Source organism: Lycorma delicatula, chromosome 6, assembly GCF_047948215.1.
Source record: "Lycorma delicatula isolate Av1 chromosome 6, ASM4794821v1, whole genome shotgun sequence".
Classification (NCBI taxonomy): Eukaryota; Metazoa; Arthropoda; class Insecta; order Hemiptera; family Fulgoridae; genus Lycorma; species Lycorma delicatula.
In genome coordinates this window covers 3,578,545-3,604,654 of record NC_134460.1, presented here as the reverse complement: position 1 = coordinate 3,604,654, position 26,110 = coordinate 3,578,545, and the positions used below count along the sequence as shown (strand labels likewise).

The 26,110-nt window shown below is 35.5% G+C and overlaps 2 protein-coding genes across 4 annotated transcripts in view; one reads left to right on the top strand and one right to left on the bottom strand.

Moving 5' to 3' along the window:
- LOC142326253 (ATP-binding cassette sub-family C member 10) overlaps window positions 1-2,273 on the bottom strand; it is an 86,325-nt gene extending 84,052 nt beyond the window's left edge. Inside the window, exons 1-2 of one of the 3 annotated variants that reach the window (XM_075368566.1) lie at window positions 2,203-2,273; window positions 1,924-2,066 (exon numbers count right to left, since the gene is read on the bottom strand). The gene's annotated coding sequence lies outside the window, so the exon portion shown is untranslated. Of the gene's footprint in view, window positions 1-1,923 lie in introns of all 3 variants that reach the window. The other 2 variants (XM_075368567.1, XM_075368565.1) reach the window with 2 other exon arrangements.
- Window positions 2,274-2,354: 81 nt separating this feature from the next.
- On the top strand, window positions 2,355-10,951 carry LOC142326551 (serine hydrolase-like protein). The gene is made up of 2 exons (XM_075369129.1): window positions 2,355-2,511; window positions 9,828-10,951. The coding sequence occupies exons 1-2, from the start codon at window positions 2,463-2,465 to the stop codon at window positions 10,667-10,669; spliced, it is 891 nt and encodes a 296-aa protein (XP_075225244.1). The 5' UTR covers window positions 2,355-2,462; the 3' UTR covers window positions 10,670-10,951.
- The last annotated feature ends 15,159 nt before the right edge of the window (window positions 10,952-26,110 follow it).

The window sequence follows — 26,110 nt, the reverse complement described above, 5'->3', positions numbered from 1 at the left end:
CAAATTCCTTAATAACTTCACATATAAAATGTCTTATTATCACACTTATAAGCCCTTTTTGTAGCTTTTTAATTTTAATAAATAAAGAAACCATTATAAAAAATGTCATTAAAGCTACAGATTATAATTTAATTTTCTGTGAAGATTGCAGTACAATACTTTTACATAATATGCTAACAATATAATTTAAATATGTTCTCTCCTAAACAAAATAATTTCTTTCATTGAAATCACTGAAACAGGGACATCAGAACCATTCAATGAAAGAATTTACTACTCAATTTATAGAGAAATAACTGTCTTTCCATTGTAGAGAAATGGCTAATAATTTTTGGTTCAGTTTCGTTGTCATTTTATGGATATAGAAAGACCATTAGTATGATGAGCAGTTATGATTAAGGAGCAATCCAAAAAAGTGGTCACAAACATGCATGAATGGTCAGTAACTGTTAAAATATGGTGGGGTTCTGCTTAACGAGGTACTGTAACTTAAATTTAAAGTCAATGCTATCATAATGAGAGAGAAAGAACAGAGTGGCCAGATAAAGAAGTAATCCCACGAAGGAGTCAGCAGCCCTATCTGAAGTTATTGAGCGACAACACTGTAGCTGTCAATTGTAGCCGAATAGAAAACTTAAGTATCTATTATGGCTTTGTGTAGAAAGGCTGAAAGCAATAAAAATTACAGCTCAATTTTATAAAGAGATTTATTTCCTAACTCCTTTTATTCTTTTTTTAAATCAATTGATGACATTCTCTTGGGAAAGATATTCCAAAGGTAAAATCAAAGTACAGACTATTCAAGAGGAAGTAATCGAAAAGTAGACAAATCATGGCATGTTTCAGTCAGAAATCGATACAAATATTCTGAAGTTAATAAGCCTCAAACAATTTATTTAAACCTCCTTAAGAATTGGATAAAAAGAATAGAAAATCTCTAACTAGCTCACATGAACTATAAGATAAACAAAGGTAACAGGGTGTTTATGATTACAATTTGTAGAAAATAGTTAATACATAAAGGAAAGTGAAATATACTGAAATAGAAAAATATGGGCATCATCAGCCCAAATAGAAACCAATCTCGTCAGTGCAGAAACCCAAACATATTAACATTTTTGTTTCTGTTATGGGATGAACCCCAAAAAGAGTGATAAAAACCAATAGATAAATTTTACGGACAAAAAACTATATAAACTGAAAACAACCATCATATAGATAAATACTATAGTACACTAAAACATCTAAACAAACATTAATTAGTTTGTGTAAAATACTAATCAAATAAAATTTTACACAAAGTAAAAAATTAAGTTAATTATCACGATACATTCTTACAATCCCAAAACATCTACCAAAACACTGTTTCATTGTTGTCATCACATTTAAGTAAAGCAGTCAACAAATAAAATGCAAGATTTCATCAAGAAACTTCTTATAAGTTCATTCATCTAGATTAGAAAACATCCAGGTTCTTTTTTATTTATTTTATTCCACAGTGGTTTGAAAATATATATAAACAGGATAGAACTGTTTTATCCAGTTACAAATTCTAAAATATCCTGTTATAATAACAGATCGAAGACATATGAAATGATCAGATCTCAGAAAACATTAAAAGTATTACTCTCATGCTGTTAAACACGAAACCTAACCTAATTTGCAAACAACATTCCGTTGCACAGTATTTACATTATTTCAGTTGCAATTAACAAACAAAAAATAATAAAGAAAAAGCATAAACCCTGACGATAAGAATTAAAAAATATCACTTAACAGTATCGTAGAAATGTAAATAAATTGATTTCCGTTTCAAATCTGAATAGAAGTATTACTTCAACAAAAAAGTTTAAAAACACATAAATCCAAATTCTAACTTTAAGCAAAAATTTTAAGTTGAACAGAGATAATAAAAAATATTACCTTAAAAATTAGACCATAAAAAATGTAACACATTCATCCCACGCAAGTTTTGTTAATCAAATGTTTACGTTAGAAGTTCGCCCAGTATATAATATATTCCGATAACCAGGGGCGCATTTACAAATTTTCGGTTTAAGGGCTATCTAAAAAGATAAAAATAAATAAAAATTATCACTAGCGCAAATTAACTTAATAATATAATTAAATATCAAATTATTCAAGCTACATTAATATATAACAAATGATTTCTATATTAATGCATTAAAAAAATAATAGTACACTGTTCACATTAATAATCGTGTTATCAGCTGAGAATAGTATAATTCCACAACGTCAACGGTAAACTCAATGCTTGTGTGATACCCCCACCACAAGTCAAATTAAAATTTCTACGCCTGCGTACTGAGTAATTTTTTTTTGTCGTGGTAAACTTGATTCGCAGCGTAAATTTGCAAATCACGCTGATTGCGTTGGTACGGTAGTATGAATCAGTATTAGCTGTGAGTTGATCAGAGAATACAAGCGGTTGATCGTTTAGTATGGCATCAAAAGAATTTGAACTAACATTTCCTTGGGGAATTATTTGTGGTAAGTATTCTGTTGTTTTGTGTCATGTTTATTTTCATTACGTCTTTTTTAATTGACTAACGTATGTTAAGAATATTATTTTTTTTTTTAATTACTGTATTTGTATCATTTGGAAGTTACTAACAAAATATTTTTATATTATAAATTTATATTTTGTTTACGGTGATACGTTTATGACTCTCTTGTTCTTTCCGTTCAGATCAGTACAATTTAGACATTATCTTATTAATTTATTAAACTTTCATTAGACATTTTATTAAGAAATCTGTATTAATCTTATTTTTTTCAAACTGTTAACTAACTTTCCGCAATAGAAATCAGAAAGAAACATTCCCAGCATTTCTGTGCATTGTAGAGTTTAATAGTGTTAATATACTATTAACTTATACTATTAGCATAGGTAGGCATAATAAATAATTTCGACAAGATTAGCAATTGATCTGGAGGATGAAACTTGTAGCTTTTATTTTTGTTAAAACAGTATTTGGTCCTGTTTCAAATATTTTTACACAAAAACAGATTGTCTTATAAGACATGCAAAAAGATTACAATGTTGGCAACTGAAATACTACTATTATTATTATTATTGATGAAATTATTAACATTGCTACTTACATTACAAGTTTACATGAGAAGTATGAACAACAATTTTATTTACGCAATTTTTTTTTCTGGACTTAAACTAAAATTTTTCTACATTATACAATTATTTATATTTAAATAATAATTCACTAAGAAGTAAAACACAGTTAATATGAAAAACATATTTATAGCCCAATTTACTTGTATGTAGTTGAAAGTTTTAGTAAGTTTTTTTATTGATTAGTAAATTCATAAGATTGCTCTCTAATATTTCCAAACCTGTTGCATAATAATATTAACAAAATAAGTTTTAGTTTTTTTTCAGCAAGTGCAGAGAATTCTAGAAAAAAACCCCACTTCATTCAAATTATACTGTTCTTCAAAATGGATCAATGGAAATACTAGATGCAAAAACCCCAAGCTAACCAATTTAATTGAATGTTTAGATTAGATAATGAATATAAACTTATTTCAGGTTTTAAATTTTTTATAAAATTATAATGCTCTCATTTTTCCTTTATTTTATGAATATTTTAAAAACTTGAATAACATAGGTACTGTATTATCATGTATTGTACACTGATTATTTCTAACAATTTCAAATCTAAATGTAAGTATACAATAATTCTATAAAGTAATTTAGATATTTTCTGTCCTGTGTTCCATTATTTCCATTACTCTCTCTCTCTCTCTCTCTCTATATATATATATATATATATATATATATATATATATATATATATATATATATATATATATATATATATGTTTGGGGAGTTAATCTGAATTAATTTATAAAAACTACTTTTAATCTTTTTTTAAATAAAGTAAAAGTTTATAACATGATTACTTTGAATTAAGCCAACAAATGAGAATTTATGCTGGTCATCAGTATTATGCACTTATTTATTTTTTACCAAACTTTCTGTAACAGAAGATTTTAAGTAGAACATAAAACAATTTCTGGTTGATTACAAGTTAAATTTTTGGTCTAGCATTAATGCAACATACTTTACCTGCATGATTTATTAGATACAGTCCAAGTTATTTTGAATTGTAGAATACATAATTCAATCTAGGATATTATATAGTAAAGATTAAATATTAACTACAAAGTAAAGAATAATGCTACTTATAAAGGGCACCAACTTATCAAGGTTTAAAGAAACAATAACAATTTCTCGAAAATAAAAGTGTTACACTTGCATTAATTTGAAAAAATGAGTATATGACATTCATAATTACTGGAATTGTTTCTTAAAGAGAAAAGTTTATTGTTAGATTGTAACCTGGCAATAGACACCAATATAGTCAGGACATGAGGTTTGCCTACATGTAAAAAGCAAGTTTTCATTATTATTTACTTTATTCACATGAATATATAGTTTTTATATTATGGTAACATCTATACACATGACTTATATTTGACCAAAATCATAATGATGAAAAATGTATTAATTTTGATTTGAATGGACAGAACAAATCAGCATACAGATTCGTAGTCAAATTGTCAATATGCTAAAAATGTATGACTCATGATTCTTTTTTAAGTTATGAACATTCCCGTGCAGAACCCGATTTAGCAGGTCAGTAGTTTTGCACATCTCGACATTCTTCTAAGGAAAAAAATTAGAATTGAAAAATTCCAGAAAGATGTATTTAAGTTATCCTGCTTTTTGCTTAATACTTTTAGAGTGGATGGATTGGAATGAGATTTGACTCTATGATTTCTGTATATGGGGTATTAACAATCAATCAACGGGGCAATGAGATACAGATTTTATGGGTCCAGTTTCAAAATTTTACTCAAAGGGGTGGTAAATCTTTTCACATAATTTAATCCCCCTAAGGCCAAGATACCTTGTAAATCATTTTTTTCCAAAATTACAAGCAAAATGCACACGATTCTACAGCATATTAACTTAAGACCTGCTGTCAAACATAACAACCCACGTCTGTTCATATTAAATTGCAATGACTGCACTAAATGCTACTTTGAACAGACTTGACTTACCCAAAAATAAAGAACTCTTACAAGTTGTACTCGTATCAGAATCAAGATTTGCCAAAACCTCATAGAAATGAGAACACATACAGACATTACCCGTAAACAACAGATTTTATACATGACACACAAAAATTAACAACTTAATATACTCAAACAAAATAAAATAAAAAATTATAAAGCACAACAAATTAAATGAGATATTTTTACAGTAAATGAATACAATTTTTTCTTGTTTTACTACTTTTTAAAATATGCATATTTTTTTGTTATTATTAAACTGTTATAGTAATGTTAGTAACTGTTAGAGTAATTAACTCAGCGTCAAATAATGGGCAGGCAGGAGTAGGTTTCGTGATGAACAAGAAGATAGGGAGGAGAGTGGAGTATTTCAAGACGCATAGCGATAGAATCATTGTAATAAGGTAAAAATCAAAACCTAAACCGACAACGATTGTTAACGTCTATATGCCTACAAGCGCCCATGATGATGATGAGGTAGAGTGAGTATACAAAGAGATTGATGAAGCAATTAAACACGTAAAAGGAGATGAAAATTTAATAATAGTTGGAGATTGGAATGCAAGCATTGGTAAAGGCAAGGAAGGAAATATAGTGGGTGAATACGGGCTGGGCAAAAGGAATGAAAGAGGGGACCGACTTATAGAGTTTTGCACGAAGTATAACTTAGTAATTGCCAACACCCAATTTAAAAATCATAATAGAAGCACTTGGAAAAAGCAAGGCGATACTGCAAGGTATCAGATAGATTATATCATGGTTAAGCAAAGATTTAGAAATCAACACTTAGACTACAAAACTTACCCTGGAGCAGACATTGATAGCGACCATAATTTGGTGATAATGAAATGTAGATTGGGGTTTAAAAACCTGAAGAAAAGGTGTCAGATGAATCGGTGGAATTTAGAGAAGCTTGAGGAAGAGGAGGTAAAGAAGATTTTTCAGGAGGACATCGCAAGAGGTCTGAGTAAAAAAGATAAGGTAGAAAATGTAGAAGAAGAATGGGAGAATGTTAAAAAGGAAATTCTTAAATCAGCAGAAGCAAACTTAGGCGGAATAAAGAGAACTGGTAGAAAACCTTGGGTTTCAGACAATATATTGCAGCTAATGGATGAACGTAGAAAATATAAGAATGCTAGTGATGAAGAAAGTAAAAGGAACTATCGGCAATTAAGAAATGCTATAAACAGGAAGTTCAAACTGGCGAAAGAAGAGTGGATTAAAGAAAAGTGGAAAGAGAAATGAACATTGGTAAAATAGACGGAGCATACAGGAAAGTTAAGGAAAATTTTGGGGTACATAAATTAAAATCGAATAATGTGTTAAACAAAGATGGTACACCAATATATAATACGAAAGGTAAAGTCGATAGATGGGTGGAATATATTGAAGAGTTATACGGAGGAAATGAATTAGAAAATGGTGTTATAGAGGAAGAAGAGGAAGTTGAGGAGGATGAAATGGGAGAAAGCAGGGGCAGATAAATGTGAAGAATACAGAACAATTAGTTTAACTAGTCATGCATCAAAAATCTTAACTAGAATTCTATACAGAAAAATTGAGAGGAGAGTGGAGGAAGTGTTAGGAGAAGACCAATTTGGTTTCAGGAAAAGTATAGGGACAAGGGAAGCAATTTTAGGCCTCAGATTAATAGTAGAAGGAAGATTAAAGAAAAACAAACCAACATACTTGGCGTTTATAGACCTAGAAAAGGCATTCGATAACGTAGACTGGAAATAAAATGTTCAGCATTTTAAAAAAATTAGGGTTCAAATACAGAGATAGAAGAACAATTGCAAACATGTACAGGAACCAAACAGCAACAGTAACAATCGAAGAACATAAGAAAGAAGCCCTAATAAAAAAGGGAGTCCGACAAGGATGTTCCCTATCTCCGTTACTTTTTAATCTTTACATGGAACTAGCAGTTAATGATGTTAAAGAACAATTTAAATTCGGAGTAACAGTACAAGGTGAAAAGATAAAGATGCTACGATTTGCTGACGATATAGTAATTCTAGCCGAGAGTAAAAAGGATTTAGAAGAAACAATGAACGGCATAGATGAAGTCCTACGCAAGAACTATCGCGTGAAAATAAACAAGAACAAAACAAAAGTAATGAAATGTAGTAGAAATAACAAAGATGGACCGCTGAATGTGAAAATAGGAGGAGAAAAGATTATGGAGGTAGAAGAATTTTGTTATTTGGGAGGTAGAATTACTAAAGATGAACGAAGCAGGAGCGATATAAAATGCCGAATAGCACAAGCGAAACGAGCCTTCAGTAAGAAATTTGTTTACATCAAAAATTAATTTAACTGTCAGGAAAAGATTTTTGAAAGTGTATGTTTGGAATGTCGCTTTATATGGAAGTGAAACTTGGACGATTGGAGTATCTGAGAATAAATGATTAAAAGCTTTTGAAATGCGGTGCTATGAGAATGTTAAAAATCAGATGGGTGGATAAAGTGACAAATGAAGAGGTGTTGCAGCAAATAGATGAAGAAAGAAGCATTTGGAAAAATATAGTTAAAAGAAGAGACAGACTTGTAGGCCACATACTAAGGCATCCTGGAATAGTCGCTTTAATATTGGAAGGACAGGTAGAAGGGAAAAATTGTGTAGGCAGGCCACGTCTGTAATATGTAAAACAAATTGTTAGGGATGTAGGATGTAGAGGGTATACTGAAATGAAACGACTAGCACTAGATAGGGAATCTTGTAGAGCTGCATCAAACCAGTCAAATGACTGAAGACAGAAAAAAAACCTGTTATAGAATGAGATCCATGATATACTTAAATATATTATGCCATCCCCTTTAATTTCAGTTAGAAATAATGACATATTTTGTAATGTATCTCGCTGTGATTAATTTACGTTGAATTAGTTTGCACACTACAACTTGGAAAGCCACGTAAATATGTATATGTATGTATACGAGGGTTATTTTTTTTCAAGGTCCGATCGGTAGCGAAATAAAAACCCGCGCAAAAATCGAATGAACCTTTATGCATATGTGTTGCGCAGCGTCTCTGGTATGTCCTTCAATCACGCCGCGTCACTCCGTTTAGTTCTGAACACACAGCTAGCACATAAACATGTCTACAACAACAGCATCTCCCGCCAAGCGTGAAGTGCGTGCGGTGATTCGATTTCTTCAGGCCGAGGGGTGTAATGCGGCTGAAATTCATCGACTAATAGGTAATGTGTACGGTGAAACTTCAACGAGTGACAGTAAAGTGCGACAATGGTGCAGGAACTTTAAAGCAGGACGTACAGATGTTCATGATGCAGGCGGTCAGGGAAGGAAGCGAGTGTCAACCGATGAGCGAGTGGATGAGGCGATTTGAGAAAATCTTCGGTTCACAATTTCTGTATTGAGCGATTCGTTTCCTGAAATTTCAAGGTCGGCTCTCTACACCGTTGTGAGTGAGAGACTTCAGTACCGCAAAGTGTGTACTAGTTGGGTTTCCAAGATGCTGGACGACCATCACAAAACAATGAGAATGGACGCCTCCCTAACCTAACGTTTCTCCAGCGCTACCACAATGAAGGAAAATATTTTTTGAAGAAAGTTGTCACAGGAGACGAGACACGGGTCCATTTCGAAACCGAAGAAACAAAAGAACAATCCAGACAACGGATGCATTCTCATTTTCCCGGTAAACTAGAGAAGTTCAAGCGAACTTTCTCCAACAGAAATCGTACGGCTACTGTGTTCTGGGACCGGAATGGAGTTCTCTTGGTGGAATTCATGGAACGCGGCACGACCATCACTGCAGCCTCATACTGCGTGACTCTTCAACGTCTTCGAAGGGCGATTCAGAATAAATGGAGAGGAATGTTGTCATCAGGCATTATATTTCTCCACGACAATGCTCGGCCGCACACTGCAGCTGTAACAAAGAAGCTCCTGCAGCGTTTTCATTGGGAAGTGTTTGATCACCCACCATACAGCCTGGACATGGCTCCATCTTTTTTTATACCTCTTTTCTCACATGAAACGCTGGCTAGGAGGACAACATTTTGGCACAGACATCGAGCTGCAGACCGGCGTAGAAACACGGCTGAAAACACAGGCGGCTCCGTTCTATGACGAGGGTATTGGAAAGTCGGTACCGCGCTACCACAAATGTCTAAATCGGAGTGGCGACTGTGTAGAGAAATAGCGTACTATGTAAGTAAGTATTTGTTACAAATAATTTTTTTTTAATTTTCACTGTGGTTTTAATTTCGTGACCGATCGGACCTTGAAAAATAAAATAACCCATACATACATATATATACCAATATACGTATATATTTATATATCCTATCTTACCAAAGGGCCTTTGTATGTTTTCTGTGTGTGTGTGTGTCTGTCCCCCCTTAACTTAACACCGGAAAGTACCGATCATTAGCGGAAAATCCCTATTCGTTAGTATCAATTTCTAATTTAACTTTGATTTATGAATTTTGATCATTCAATAAAAATATATTTACACAAGAGGTAATCAATTTTGGACACCTAATAATCCCATTCCGAGACGCCACCTGTCCGGGCATTCCGCCCGGAGGGCCTAGCTGCGGAAAGTGTGCCCTACGGGACGCATGTGCAGCTATATATAGCATATATATATAATGTTGGTTTTTAAAATAATATCATACATTGTACTATTAAGTAAATAATGTTTTGTTTCAGTTACTACTTATTTTATTGGTTTTAGGTAAAACATGGGGTGATCCAAACAGTTTACCAATTTTAATGGTACATGGACTTCAAGATAATGCCGACTCGTTTGATAATTTAATTCAGTTATTACCAAAGAATAGTTTTTATTACATATGTATCGATCTACCTGGTCACGGGAAGTCTTCACATTTTCCACAAGGATTCAGTTTTGTGTTGTTAAATTATGTTGAAACAATTAAAAGAATTGTGGATCATTTAAAGTTAGAAAAATTTTATTACATCGGACACAGTTTTGGAGGTCATTTAGGAACGTTTTTTACCGGTTTATTCAACGACAGAGTTATAAAATTAGTAATTATAGATACTTTATTTGAAAGTCCGATTCCGTACGAATTAACAAGTGAATTTATCAGCGATCATATGAATAGAATGATTCAGTTGGAAGAAAAGTTGCTTTTAAAAACAGCTCCCGTATATAAATACGATGAAGCTTTGAAACGAACCATAGCGGGTAGAAATCATGTGTTGTCTGAAGCGGGAGCTAAGACATTATTGCAACGTTCGCTAAAAAAAATTGGAAACGGTTATAGATTTTCTGCAGATCAACGATTAAAACTATCTATACCGTATATTCTAAATTACGATCAACAAAAAAATATTATTAATAATATAAAATGCCCTTTTCTACTGATATCGGCTTTTGACTCTTTAGAAGTAGTCACAAAAGTGAAAAAATACCACTGTCACTTATTTGAAGACGTTAAAAATTTTAAATATTACATTGTTGAAGGTAATCATAGCGTACACATAGATCATCCTGAAAATGTAGCACCGCTCATATCAGAATTTCTTTTATCTGGAATAAGTCATTTATAATTATTTTTCTAAAAGAATTAGTATCGTTCAGTATTTTTACATTTAAAATTATATCTAGTATTATTGCATTGCATTTCAAAATAAGATCTATATTTATACGAACTATTTAGCAGTCGTGTTTTTATGTAATTGTAAGTGACGTAAAAAAAATTATATTTATTATTAAACGGTTATTAATTTGGGATTTGCAGACTGTTCGCTGAAAAGATTATTTTGATGAATTATGCCAGTAATGAAATAAAAATATTACTATAATTAATTAATAAATAATTTAAAAACTCATTTTTGTGCTTTATTACCTTCTTTTTCCTGTTTAGCCTCCGGTAACTACCGTTTAGATAATTCTTCAGAGGATGAATGAGGATGATATGTATGAGTGTAAATGAAATGTGTAGTCTTGTACATTCTCAGTTCGACCGTTCCTGAGATGTGCGGTTAATTGAAACCCGACCGCCAAAGAACACCGGTATCCACGATCTAGTATTCAAATCCGTGTAAAAATAACTGGCTTTACTAGGACTTGAACGCTTTAACTCTCGACTTCCAAATCGGCTGATTTGGGTGTGCTTTATTACCTACAACTATATAACAATTTTCACGCCTAAAACAACTTCAAACTGCAAACAGAAAAGTTAAATTCATTAATTCTAAGAGAAATAAGATTTTTACTTGACCGCAACGCCATAAAAAACCAATCGACCAAAAAAATATGTTATTTTTTTTGTATTCCACGACAAATTGTACCCTTTTATGAACGTCATGAATACAAGGCCCGTTCGCAAAATTTTTGTACCGTGAAGAAAATGCAAGATTTTTCAGATTTTTTTCAATTCGACACATTCAGACCGACGACTTTCCGACTTTTTAATATCCCTAATGCGATTTGTCAACCTCTGCAAAATAAGCGGTCGCCTGAATATAAATTTTTACATTATGTTTTAACAAACATTGAAGGTGTACATTATTACCCGGGTATGACATTTGATGAATTTAAACATTTATGTTTTTGTGCGTGGAATCACAATGGCTTCATAGTAATTGATAAAGAAAGCGCAAAGACGAAGAGCCGCGACCTCTTTAACTTCGACGTCCACGTTTCAGAATTTTTTACGGAATAAAAGAGTCCACAGCTAATCTGCTCGTTTTCCAAAATTAGTGCATGTAGGCAGAACGCTTTTTCAGGCTTTTGGCAAAGCCTCCGCAATAGCAGGTCCGCTAACAGGTCCACTTCTGCCCTTTGATTTTTATAAAATATATATTTTAGAGATTATTTAGTATATTTCATTTTGTCTCCTTAAGTCCATAATGAAAGTTCGCAAGCGAATCACCGAAGAGATCACAAAGATTCGAAAAAACAAACAGAAAACATGCGACATTGCAACTCAGTTTGAGTAGAAGAAAACATTGTATGCAAAGAAGTTTAAATATACCACCAAACCTATCACAATATTGGTTGGGAAAATATCGATTGGCAAATTAATCAAACGGTGTTACCCTAAAGGTTGGTGTGCTTGGCATTCCTCCCGCCACCACCCCATTCGGTCGCCCTAAAGCATACGAACGAATGTCTGTGGCACAAGCGGCTGTTAAGCCTCGAAAATGTTTAGCGACCAGTGTCCTAACTAACTCCTAGATCTAACCTAAAGGCGTCGTGAGCGGAATAAGCGTGGTACCATACACCACTCGGTTGCATGTCCAACCGCCCACTTGTCATATATCACTGAAATGAGAAGGCGAATCCCGTCAACTAATAAAACATATATGAATATCAATAATAAAATTTATCTCGTCAAACACAGAAATTCGCTGCCACGCCTAAGCCGCTGAATGCCAGCAAGTACCTGTCCATCATTAAAGCGCTTGGAGCCTTAATCTGGGTAGTAGCCAGCCAAATGTCTCGGTTAGCTTTTTACAGCAGCGCGGTAGGAGTCTTTCTCCTTAGGTAAACTACTGATGTCTGTTGAACAAAGCAACCGCATCAAGGAACTCCCATCCGGTCCGACAATGCCGCTCTCGCCTCATTGACTCACCGCTTGTGATTGGCCAATTTTCCTCTTGACCTCTGTTCCAGGGTAGCCTGAGCTCTGGCCCCCCAAGAGCTGGGCAGTCGAACATAATGTGTTCGTTCGACTAAACCTTCCCCCCCTCCGCAGATGCATATCTCATCAGCTGCCAGGCGGAATCGAAACAAATATGGGTTAAAATTTACATGCTTGGAGAGTACTCGGGCTTCCATTGCACTTAAAAGCGAAGGAGTGGCATATACCACCCCCCAGATCTTGTATAAATCTATACAAGGTCCTTCCCTTAATCGTGGCGTGCCGTTTTTACTGTCATGGTTACATCGCGAGGCTGTAAAGCCTCCTCCAGAGGCGGGAGATGGGCAACTGTTCGAAATTAAGACCCAATGCATTGAGATCACCGTTCCGCTCCGGTACAGGCCCGGCTTGAAACCTCATCCAAAATACCTCGGCCTCGCTGCCTCTTCGCAATCTTCATAAGGCCAACTTTCACCACTAAATCGATTGGAGAGCCTTTCCCAATACGGTGCTAGTCTTAAAAACATCAAGGCATACAGTTATGGCTCTGCGCTGAGCATTGCTTAAACTTTGAATAAGGATTCGGTTTCTTTCCAACCTGTGCGCCCAAAAAACGCTGCGTAATAGGTCTTCCTTCTGAAGACACCACGGTACACCATGTACAAATGACGGTCCGACAGTCCATAATACTTCCGAGAAAAACGCCTATGGTTTGCATCACTGAGATTGCGTCCGCCGTTAGTTACACAATGTGGTTGTTAAACAGTAACGCTCTGTGGTTGACAAAACCGTCTGCACTCGTTCTTCTAGCAGCGATCATGAGTTACCACGAACTAACAGGAGAGTCATTGACGAAGCCAGGTCTGTGACACCATCTGGGAATGTCAATCCCTGAAATCCGTCGAATACTAGCTTCCACATCAGGGGACCGAGAACGGAACCCTGCGGGCTTCCCCTGATAACGAATTATTCCACAAGTAGGTGCGTATCCTTAAACAGAGCCGTGCAATCAGACTTAGTCACGTACAACGGCAGGCAGGGCTACGGGAACATTGCCGCGTTCCAACTCATAGAGGACATCCCAACCCCGTAGGGGGAAGACACCCACCTTATGACGTTACCGGTCACCACACCAGTTCCTCCGTTCCAAGCCCTGAGAGGCTTTACTGGAGGTCGTCTTTAGACCCTCCAACTGATTACATCTCACAGTCATCAGCAAAGCCTCGGTCGGGATGCACCGATGTAAATATCTCGGCAGACATTTGCATCAGTAAAATAATACATATCAAATTTCACCTTCTCATAGGCCTCAAACGGACATCTTTACATCCAAATTAACATGATTTCCTTAAACTAACTAACCGAAATCGCGGAAGCGCAAACCCCGCGCCTAGTAAAGATTGACAACACCGTTCGTGACTGTGAATGCCTCAGAAAACGAATAAGTTTAAAGTTAAATCATTGCTACACTCATATCAATCGAAATTGTGTTTTATGCAACATAGAAATTCAGAACTACACCCAAATAAGTCGACCATTTTAATTCACCTAACAAGTGGAACGCCACCTCATTCCGGTCTGCACAGGAGCCGGGAACAAACCCCGCACCCCGACACCAGTCACATCATGGTGTCTCACGCGGCATTAACAAGTTACGATCAGGACCGCCACCACTAGAGGGAAGCTACACCCCCGGTCACACGGGTATCATATCCCTGCAGCGCAGCACTCTCACCACGGGTAGACCCAAATCGAATCACAAACAACATCAATATAATCGTGGCACGATGCCAATGCCTCCTCCAACCAATCTAATGTCTAAGCCAGAACTCCAGCCACCCAAGATCCTACCACGATCGAGTACCTCGATTAAACTCCCTCTCCAGACCTACACACCGCAAGGGTGCGAAGAAAACCAGCCACTATAGACCATTCCTCGCGGATCATCCAGTTTATACGGAGATCCAGAAAGGAATGTATTCTCTCAAGTTCCCTAACAGCTCGTGAACACTACCTCGTTCGGGGACAGACATAGCAGACGTTGTCCACTGTATCATCAATTCCACAACCCTGGCATTGATTCGATTCCATCAAACGAAACCTAGCCAAACTCGCCTCTCTGTATTGGAAATATTAACTAACAACTGTAAGGTTGTATCTACGAATGGCAAGGTCTGACCACAACATGATGCGCGTCAGAAACCTGCCGTATAAAGACGCTATCAAGTGACTCCCTGCACAGAATAGCAGACATACAGGTATGCCCTTCACAAAACGTTTTCCAGCTGTGAAAGCCTGGCAGATCACCCCTAATTACACATGAGTGTTGCAGAAGGTCAACATCTAGGCTCTGTTTCTCTACAACCTCACCTAACTCAATCTGGACTACATAAGCACCCTGGACATTTAGTTGACCGAAGCTAACCATATAAGGAATTAAAGTACAGCGCAACGGCCCTTACATAACAGCCACACTCCTTACTAACAACTGGATGCTCATGTTTCGTGAGCAACCTCTGACAGTTAGCACAAGCCGGAGCCTCGGACCTATGCGAACAATCGTCACGCTTGTGGCCGTGCTCGCCACAACACCAAGGCAAACTTGCAAAATTTAGCCCGTGACCGTATCTGCAGCACTTGAAACATCTTTGAACATTCATGTACTGTTTTACTCGGAAGTAAATTGATAAATAGTCTGCCTGCAGACGTAAATTTTTGAAAGAGACCAGAACTTACCTCAAAGGCTCGATATTTCTGGGTATCACGCCTACCCGTTTTAAAGACCAACCTGCAGTCCCGCCGGAAGGCGGCTTCATCCAGTTCAGTGTTCTGCACCCTAATGAAGGACAAGACATCTTCATTGGTAAGGTTATGGTCAATATCATAGACTATAATACGGGGCTTACGCGTTCACTTTGGGTCTATTTTTACATTCAATCGCTTAACCTCATTGAATCTGTAATTGCCTGAATGGTCTCTGTATCATCTGCTACTACAACTAATCCCTTGTCGGTTTCTTTGATGTTCCTGATTTTAAATCCTTTCCGGTCACCCCAAAGGGCAACCTGGAGGTCTTTCTTCAGCTGACTGCTGGACACAGTCGATCCCTCCGCCCTGCTGACAAACGCAACCTCAGATTTCTTGTACTGTCTGGTTTCACATCTGCCCCTAGCCACTTCAGCATACCTACACAGCTGCATTATTGGAGCCGGGCCGGTTTATTAATTGCAGTTACTTCCTTAGGCTTCGAGGAAAGATTTTCAAAACCCTCAACAAGAACTGTGAAAGCCGCATGGAAAAATTCAAAACAAGGCAATAGTCTTCTCTTGGTAGCTGCACTGGTAAGCCTCCCTGACACCTTTGTAAAGGATACGCATGGTGCAGTAATACAACCCCCAATTGGGATAAATGACTCTACGGATTCCATAAAAAGCATCAGCGTCCTTTTTTACCTCATACTGTAGATGTTCCTTGAACCGAAAATTCTCATCAAGGATAATACCCTGGTATTTCTGAGCCGTAACATACTGAATGGAAAAACCAGCCATCCAAACCCGGATGCATCGGGAAGCAGTCAATTGACCCTTAAGCAACATCATTGTGGTTTTCTCTAGGCTGAAAATCATCTTATGTCAGAGAGTTTACAGTCGAAGTGTCTCGCAAGCACGTCCAGCTCAGAACTCTACCTCGTTACGCGAATCTCCTTCAGTCAGTAGTAGCACATCATCAGCATAAGCGATGACACGAATGGATATACACAGTGTATAAGATGCAAAAATGGACTTTAAGAGATTAAAATAAGAATTATTTTGAATTACCATATTAAGAATTATTTTTTCTACTGTGGCATTTCGGATTTGATGACTAACTTTTTAATAGATTTCCTAGTAAGAGAGTTTACTGGTCAAGAAATAAAATGATAATTGCCCCTGTGTAAAGAAACTTGACCATACTAATCTAATATCTCCAAGAAGTTACGTTTTACAGCAAGCTAATACTAAGCAATTTTTATTTCATTCACTTTACCATAAAAAAGTTATTATCCTCACCTACAAAAAGTATAAAAATAGGAAAAGTAGAAGTCATTAGTCAGAAGAACATCACTTGCTGGTACAACTAGTACCATTTTAAAAACACCAATTATTCAGTTTGAAGAAGGTAAACAAGAAAATCATCAATTATTGCAGATATCAGTTTGCAGTGAGAAAACAATAAAGGCTAATAGCAACAAAACAAATTATAAAAACAGCATTAGGGAAAATATTTGTGGACATATCTACTATGCTAGCTGACAGAAGCTGAATTAAAAAATTAACCTATAACAAAAAAGATGACAGCTATGTGTACTTCTTTGGGATTAAGCCTGCCCTTTATTATAAATTCAATTCAGATTCAATCAGAATTAATTAATTTAATCTGCTAATATGTTGCAAATTGTAATATCTAGAAATTGTATCAGCAGTTTCTGTACAGCCATGCTTAAACTTGACTGTGTGTTGAATTACCACAACTGATTACATCATATTATCATCGTATCGAGAGAAGTACATACTGCACTGCTTGCTATACAGTCTTGTATATGGAATAAAAATTTGCTTTAATTTAACATGTTTTAATTTAATTTAAAATAGCGCATATTTATGCATTACCACATAACCATATTGATAGTGTCGCTGTTACTGTGAATTTTGCAAGCAAGCTATTGTATTTAATTTTTATTGTATGGGTTCACAAATAGTTAATCAAAAATGAAAACGCATAGAGTGTTCATTGCGACAGAAGCTTCAAGTGCTTGAATGATTTAATATGGATGAGTCTGTACAAAAACTTTCTTTAGAATTGGGAGTTAGCAATACCACAATTAAAGATTGGAAGAAAAACAGAAAGGCCCTCAAAACACGTACACAACCATTGAGGGAGAAGATGCATTAAAAAACCAAAAAATGCTGAGAAAGCCTAAATTTTAACTCTAAGAGTACAATACAGCTTTGGTTCTGTCAAGAACACCAGAAAGGAACTCCTCATTATTAAAGAAAAATCAGTGGTTCTGTAGAAGAAATTGAGGGGGAAGATTAAAAATTCATAGCAAGCGGGGAACAGCTTAACAGGTGGAAGAAGTGCCATGGAATTCGACATGTTGCCGATGCTGGAGAAAAATTGTCAGCCAATTGCCATTGCCAACAAATTTGTGGTAAAATTTAAAAAGCTAGTTGAAGATAACAGTCTGAAACCCAACCAACTGTACAATATTGATACAGGGTTAAATTACAAAATGCTCCCAAAAACTTGCATCAGGATTTGAAAATATTACTGGTACTATGTTGGCCTGCTTTCAGCCAAGTCCAGAATGTTGTTTTAAAACAAACAAAAAAATCAATACTTTTCCATTTACAATAAATTTGTTTTGACGTACAGTTATTTTTTATTATGCTAATTGGTCATAACTGATATAAAGAATTTAATATGTAGTGTTTTTTTTTTAAACCATTGTGCAGTAATACTGAACTGTGTACAATATACGTACTGTGTCTTGCTTGTATTATGAACTTTTTATTTAAAAAAAAACTACAATATTTTATTTTGTTGCATCAGTGTGGTATTGTGAGTCTTTGTTGTTTTATTTCTTTAATAATAATCAAAATTTTGCTTGGTAACACCACATAGTAAAGTTAAATATTTCTTCTTTATTTAAAGTTATTAATTCCATAATACATCCTGTTTTAAACTTACTTTGCGTCTTAATAATGACTTTTTATCTTGCAATAAGTGACCATTTTTTGTTCCAACCATCATTTGGTCCTACGGGAGATGGATGAACAAGGTTCTACTGTACTTATATTCTCTTATAAAGTATAATCTCATAAAAGTCAAGAAAGGCTTTTAAGATATAAAAACAGTTATCACATCATTATAGCTTTCAATACTGATACTGGCATCTGAGTTATGAATTATTTTCTGAATTATGAATTATTTTGTAGTAATTTTTTATATTAAATGTATTTTAACATTAATATTAAATAACATGTATAACAATGTATAATAACATTGTATTTAAATAGTTAGTTAATATGTATTTGAAACACACCTATTTCTTATATTATAATTTGTTTTTATATTTATAATCTATCTAATATTTTCAGGTTTAATTTATTATTATGTTCCAGTAACAATAAACATTTATTTATTTGCAATTACATGTAGCATTATTTATTTTCAAAAGTTACACATTCATTCAGAAATCAATTCTTATTGCATTTATATTATTTATTTAATAAAATTTTTGGAAAATTTATTCCTGAAATAATAGAAAATCATCATCTCATATAATGAAGTCTTGTATTCATCAATATCATATGAATAGAGACCACAGATATACATTTTAAATACACACCCTAAAAACATACCATCCATTTAGAACTGAAACTGTAATCAATTATGTTGTTAAAAACAACTTTTCTGCAGAAATAAAATTTAAATCAAATACAGACAAAGAATTAGAGATGAGAAATATAAATATTAATTACAGTAAAGATTTAATTGCTCCATGTAAATGTTATATGAAACATATGATTGTTATGAATGAATATCACGTGGAATGTTTCAAATACATTGCAAATTGGAATATTACCTCGTAACAGTTTTATCAGCGACAGGAAAGGTTAATATTCAAGAATCGGTTAAGAGTTTCAATTTATTGCATATTCGTAAAAATGACAAGAATATAGAATATATGAATTTCACGTAATTTAAAATGTGTAAAATCAAGTGCGAATATTATTAACACATATAAATCTGCACGAATAAATCATGGCCATAATAAACATAATTTTATTTTCATTTTTGCAATAGCACATGTAAGATACCTTTTTATAAAAAATAAAATACATATTGATCAAACTTCAGCAGTAAGTGAAATGCCAATATAAATCACAATCATTCAGACAACAAATAAACTGATAATCTTTTTGTTATACAGCAGACTTCAGATTTATTACCTATACAATGTATGTGTAGGAAATATAAATAGATGATATAAAAAGTTTGTTAGTTAAACAATGAAATAAACTGATTTAATACCATCATTTAATTTTATGACTGCATTTTTAAAACTAATGTACACATAAAAACATGTTTACATTTTAAATTGATGATGACAATCAGTTTTAACATATGAAGAAGGCAATACTCTGAGAGTATTTTAATAATTTATAATTAATCCACAGGTTGAAAAACAATTTTTATATAAATTGCATTGAGCTTCGTGTTAATATAGTGTGTTGAAGTGTGGTTTTTCTTGCTAATTATTAATATTAAAAGCACACACAAAAGGAAAATTCATGACAGTCTTACCTAAAGTAATACCTATTCATACACTGTTATCACATAAGCAGTCTCCATCCAAATTCAGCCAGTCTTTTGTCTACATAGTCTGAATCAGTTCTATTACATTTGCATTTTTATTAAAATGAATTAGAAAATAATTGATCTCTTAATCCAAGAAATACATAATCATGTGACATTCACTGTCAAAACAATAAGTTTACATGATACATGATACATGTTACAATAAGATGTGATACATGAATTGTCAATATGAAAAATTTTAAAGAGGGAGAAAATGTTCTTGATGAATTAACTGATGACCTGTCTGTTACTATGAATTATTTGCTGCATCATGTTGAATTCATCAAACAGGATCAGTATATCACACTTGATGAACTTAGTGGAGATTTTATTTTTCACACACTATCAATCCTTGCTATTGTCACTATTCATTAAGTATAGAAAAATCTGAGTATCATTACTTTTTAACCAATACGCGTCGTCGATGACGTGCTGAGTGTCTGCGGATCAACCAGCGCACCCATAACGAGGATGTTCATGCCATCAAGGAAGCCAAACTCAAGTTTTGGCAAGATTCCATGCGAGAGTTGCAGCGCAACCCCTGGCAGCTCGCAAAGTCATGTTACCGGCCAAAGCCATTGCACGTGCTGTCTAGTGTTCGGGTTTGGTGGTCGTGAACACATTTTAACATCTACGGGAACTTACCAGGCGTTCCTTAATACTCTGTTTCCAGATCCTCCAGAGGGTAAAGCAGAAGTCGACATTTGGGTTGGTGAGACACCAGAAGGTGTCAAGGCTCAGGATTTCGCCAATGACTATCTTCTATTAGTTCGTGGTAACTCACGACCGCAGGTAGAACATCAAGCGCAGGCGAATTTGTCAACCGCAGAGGGCTGAATGGACATGCGAAATTTAAGGATTCTGTGCCTAAGACGAAGTACGTGCTTCTCAAGGGTGCAGACAAATTATCGTACAATCGTAACACCCACATTAAGTATAAAGGCTGTGTAATCAGCCGAGTTAGAGTTCATAAGTACCTAGGTGTTTTGTTTAACCCACCGGCTTGGTCCAGTGATAAACGCGTCTTCCTAAATCAGCTGATTTGGAAGTTAAGAGTTCCAGCGTTCAAGTCCTAGTAAAGTCTGTTATTTTTACACGGATTTGAACACTAGATCGTCGATACCGGTGTTCATTGTTGGTTGGGTTTCAGTTAACCCAACTCAGGAATGGTCGAACTGAGACTGTACAATACTACACTTCATTTACACTCATACATATCATCCTCATTCATCCTCTGAAGTATTATTTGAAAGGTAATTACCGGAAGCTAAACAAGAAAAAGAAAAGTTGTTTTGTTTGATGAGAAGTTGCTGTTTAGCAACCACATTAAGCAAGTAGCGGCGGACGCCGTCTCAGTGATGCACAAACGTAGGAGGATTGCTCGGAAAGACTATGGGTTGACCGTCAAATGTACATGGTATATCGAGGTGTCTTTGAAAGCATGACTTCTTACGCGGCGCCCGTTTGGGCGCATAGGTTGGATATGAATAGAGCACTTCTTCAAAATTTAAGGAGTGCCCAGCGCAGAGCCTGAATTGTATGTACTGGTGTTTTTAAAACAACCTTCTACGAAGCTACCACCGTATTGGGAAAGGCTCTCCCAATCGATTTAGTGGTGAAAGTTCGGGTAGCCATGTGGAAATTGAGAAGACGTCGGGAGGCCGAGGTATTTGGGATGCGGTTTCAAGCCGGGCCAGACCGGAGCGAAACGGCGATCACAATGCACCGGATCCAAATTTCGTTCAGTAGCCCATCTCCCGCCTGCGGAAGAGGCTGCAGAGACTCGCGATGGATGTATGGCAGCTGGAATGGCATACCATGACTAAGGGAAAATCCTTGTGTACATTTATACAGTATCTGGGGGGATGGTATGCCTCAAGATTTTTTTAAAGGCAACGGTTGCCCAGGTGCTCACCAATCATGTTAATTTAAATCAATATCTGTTTCGGTTCCGCCTGGTAGCTGATGAGCTGTGAGGCTGTTGGGAGGTCCAGTCAAATGAACACCTAATGTTTGACTGCCCTGCTCTTGGGGAGGCCAAAGACCGGTCCACCCTGGAACTTAGAGGTCAAGGAAAAAATTGGCCACTCACAAGCGGCGAGTCAATGAGGCGAGAGTCGCATTGTCGGACCATGTGGGAATTCCTTGATACGGTTGCTTGTTCAACCGACATCAGTAGTTTACCTAATCGGAAAAGACTCCTACCGCACTGCGGTGGGAAGCGAACCTAGAGGTATATATGGCTGACCACCAGCCAGTTAAGGCTCCAAGCGCTTTATTATGGTGGACAGGTATTTGCTAGTATTCAGTGACCTAGGCGTGGCAGCGAATTTCTCTCTAAAGGAAATGAACTTTAATTTGTGGATGTCATATATATTTTTAGTAGTTGATGGGGTGCGCCTATCCATTTTAGCAAATATATGACAAGTGAGCGGTTGGGACACATAAGCCGGTGGTGTATGGCACCGCGCTTAGTTCGCTCACTCTGTTAGGTAAGCTCTAGGAGCTATTTAGGACACTGGTCGCTAAATTGTTTCGAGGCCCAGTAGCCGTTTGTAGCACAGACATTTGGTCGTATGCTTTGTGGCGACCGAATAATGTGGTGGCGGGAGAAATTCCGAGCACACCATTGTTATGTATTAATGTTAGATTGGCCACTGATCACTCGCTAATGGACAACCAGTATGGTTTCCGACCGGGCAAGAGCACTTAGGTGCCATACTAAAGTGATAGATATTGCTTCCTCTAGTCCATGTAAATATTTATTTGAGATCATTCTGGCCCTCTGCCCTGTTTCAGATGCAGAAGCGTAAGTGTAAACGAAATGAACTAGAAGTGCTCTCAAGTTATTTCAGCCATCATGACTGTCATCAGCCGTTTTCCCTGCGTGAGGCGGCTCGGAGTTTCGTAAGACCTTAACTATGGATGCCGTCAGGGCAGTGTGTTCTGGTCCCCTTGTTTGGATCATAGAATTCGATTCCATGTTGCGTTTAAGGGTGCCATGTGGTCGTCATGTCGTCGCTTACGCTGACAACGCGCTGCTATTGAGGGAATTCACGTAACGAAGTAGAGTTCCGAGCTGCTCGTGCTTGTGAGACACTCCGACTGTGGAGTCTTGCAACATAAGATAATTTTCAGTCCAGATAAAAACCACAATGATGTTGCTTAAAGGCCGACTGGCTGCTTCCCGATAAATCTGGGTTCGGATGGCTGGTCTCCCCATTCGGTACGTTATGACTCAAAAATATCTGGGTGTTCAAATATACTTGATGAGAACTTCCGGTTTAAGCAGCATCTACAGTATGTAGCATTTCAAGTACATACCATAACTTCTCTCAGTGCTAAAAATTGTCAACACATTAAATACGTCACATGAGATGCGCTAGCAAACACTGAGTACATTTTTCTAGACCCCTCTGTATATATATGTATATATATATACATATACCTAAGAGCAAGGAGCTACCATCTCTGTTCATTATTATTAACCTCAATCAGAGGGGCGTCATTCCTAAACTTTTTGATAGGTCTTGGTGAGCCACAAGCTGCTACTATGCACTTATTTATAAGAAACAGAGAAACTTTAGTAAATTATGATATAAAGAGGATCTTCTTCTTTATATCTAACCACAAGAAAACACAAATTATATATTTTACCTTTTTCTGGCACATTTCTATTTTCTTTGTGTAAGGGGTTATATGTTGTAATTTGTGCAGGGTTCTTGGTGTAGTGTATGTATATAGTGTTCAGCAGCTCTGTGTGTAGTGGGAAGAAAAGAGTCTAGAGCCGTGAGGATGCCAACCCCCTAAGTCTTAAAGAATAACACTCCTCATTGAGGAATATGCATGTTGCCAACATGCATACTCGATCAGCACCCAAGGAGTATTAGATAGAATTCTCAGCATGTTTAGCATTTTTAAATGCTTTACCTTCAGCTCCTTCAAATGTATTAGTCATTGATCGAACTACATTCCTAAAAATCTAACCCGCATGCATGCCTCAACTGGTTTACAATGTAAATACAGTTGAGGAAACATGTTGACCCACAACTGAGAAAAGCAAATGCACTTGGTTTTTTCCAGAGAAAACATGAATCCAGTAGATTTACACCTCTAAGCAAGTTATTGTGTTTTGAAGCAGCTTCTTCTTTATTTGTAGGTGATTTTTCTCACCTACAAATAAAGAACACAACAGGTTTTCGCATGCAGTTTGTTACACTATTTATGGCTATGGCAAACAAAGTAACACTTAGAACACTTCCCTCTGGTATGCTGTTTTCTAGAGTAAAATTTTCAGATACTGTCGTTCCAACTTGAACTCAAAAGCACCGACTACTGAGGAAACCCCTGATAAATGCATGGAAATATCTTGTATACCCCATTTATGCTGTTTATTAAGCATTTCTCTCCTCCAAGCTGTTATAAGCCTTTTTACATATCAAAAAATACAGCAACGAGGTGTTGGTGAAGTAGGTCTTTTAAATGATAGATTCATGAGCAACTATCTGATTGACAGACGATCTACCTCGGCCGAAACCACATTGTTCGGGAGCAATTAGGGTGTTTCTCTGAGGTACCACATTGAATGATAGTTTTACCATTGACTAATGAAGAAAACAGTGATACGTATCTCAGTAAGTTGGCAGAAGAAGAATATTATGCAGGAATAAAAAACATGTTCATCAGACAATATGATAAGTGCTTTAATACACATGACCACTACATAGAAAAGTAGCTTCGGGTTAGTTTATGTTAGTTATTAAAAAATCTTTGTCAATTAATTTTATCATAAAATGGGAAGTACTTTCTGAATGACTTCATACATAATATTTTTCTTAACGTGTTTTTATGAATTATTAATAAAAGTTAAATTATTTTCACAGACCATTAATTTTTATGATAAACACAATCTACTATTTTATACAATTTTATTTTTAATCATTTATTTATTATGAATTATCATTGTGTTGCTGCTTTACGCATTTATTATATTACATCGCAAAAGAAATATCTATTTACATGTATTATACAATAAAACGCTTGTAAAACTGTAATAAATTTAAACTATATTGAATGAAATGTGTGTGGCTTTTTAGCTATTCTTCACCAGTCTTAAATGCTTTCCACCCTAAAGATTTTAGTTTAGTAAACAGACGATAGTCACAGAGAGCCAGGTCGGGTCTATTGAAAACATTAGAAATGAAAAAGAACTTACAGTCAGCTCTCGATTATCCTTGAATGGTTAAACCCACATAGCAGCTTAAAAACGATGCCTCTCAGAAAAAAATAGTTTTAAAAACTTAAAAAGCAGCTAAAAATATAAAGGTTTTACATCATTCTGTAGTAGGTTTTACACCTTTTTTTATTTGCTACTTGAATGTGTGCTAGTTTTGAATATGATAATAATTACTGTGGACTGTACTGTTACTGTTACTGTACTCTACTATAGTTAACTATGGATATGATAGGTCCTATCATAGGAGCTATGGTCCATAGCTCATAGTGCGATATTATTATGCTACACAAACTACAAAATTCAATTAAAAGAAAGTGCTTTCAGTCACTAAAAGGGCAATCAATTGTGCCGTATTTAGAAAAAAGAAAATCAAGAGTAAAATACACAATTTATTATTTTTTTTTTAATCTCTGTGTACTTTTTCTCATTAGCTACTGTAATTTTAATGCTGAACATAGTACAAACACTATATGTACAATCTATTTATGTACAGCATTAGTGATAGAAAAAATTTGTTATCTGTTAATATGTACTTTGAATAAACTTCTGGATATTACTTTTACCTGATATGTAATACTTTAGTGTAATGTACTGTATTCTATTATTTACCATTATATCTTATTATAATAGTGCATGCAAATACTGCACTGCAGTACAGTATTAGGGAATTTTAACACATATTAATATTTATTAAATATTTTTGGATCAACCGCGATTTTGCTGTGATTTTAGATTTTCTGCGATCCTCTTCCCAATCACTAT

Excerpts from the sequence above, each read along its gene's own strand:
- LOC142326551 (XM_075369129.1), top strand. The coding sequence starts at position 2,463 with ATGGCATCAAAAGAATTTGAACTAACATTTCCTTGGGGAATTATTTGT. Across the intron at positions 2,512-9,827 it reads TCCTTGGGGAATTATTTGTG|GTAAAACATGGGGTGATCCA; the intron begins GTAAGTATTCTG and ends TATTGGTTTTAG.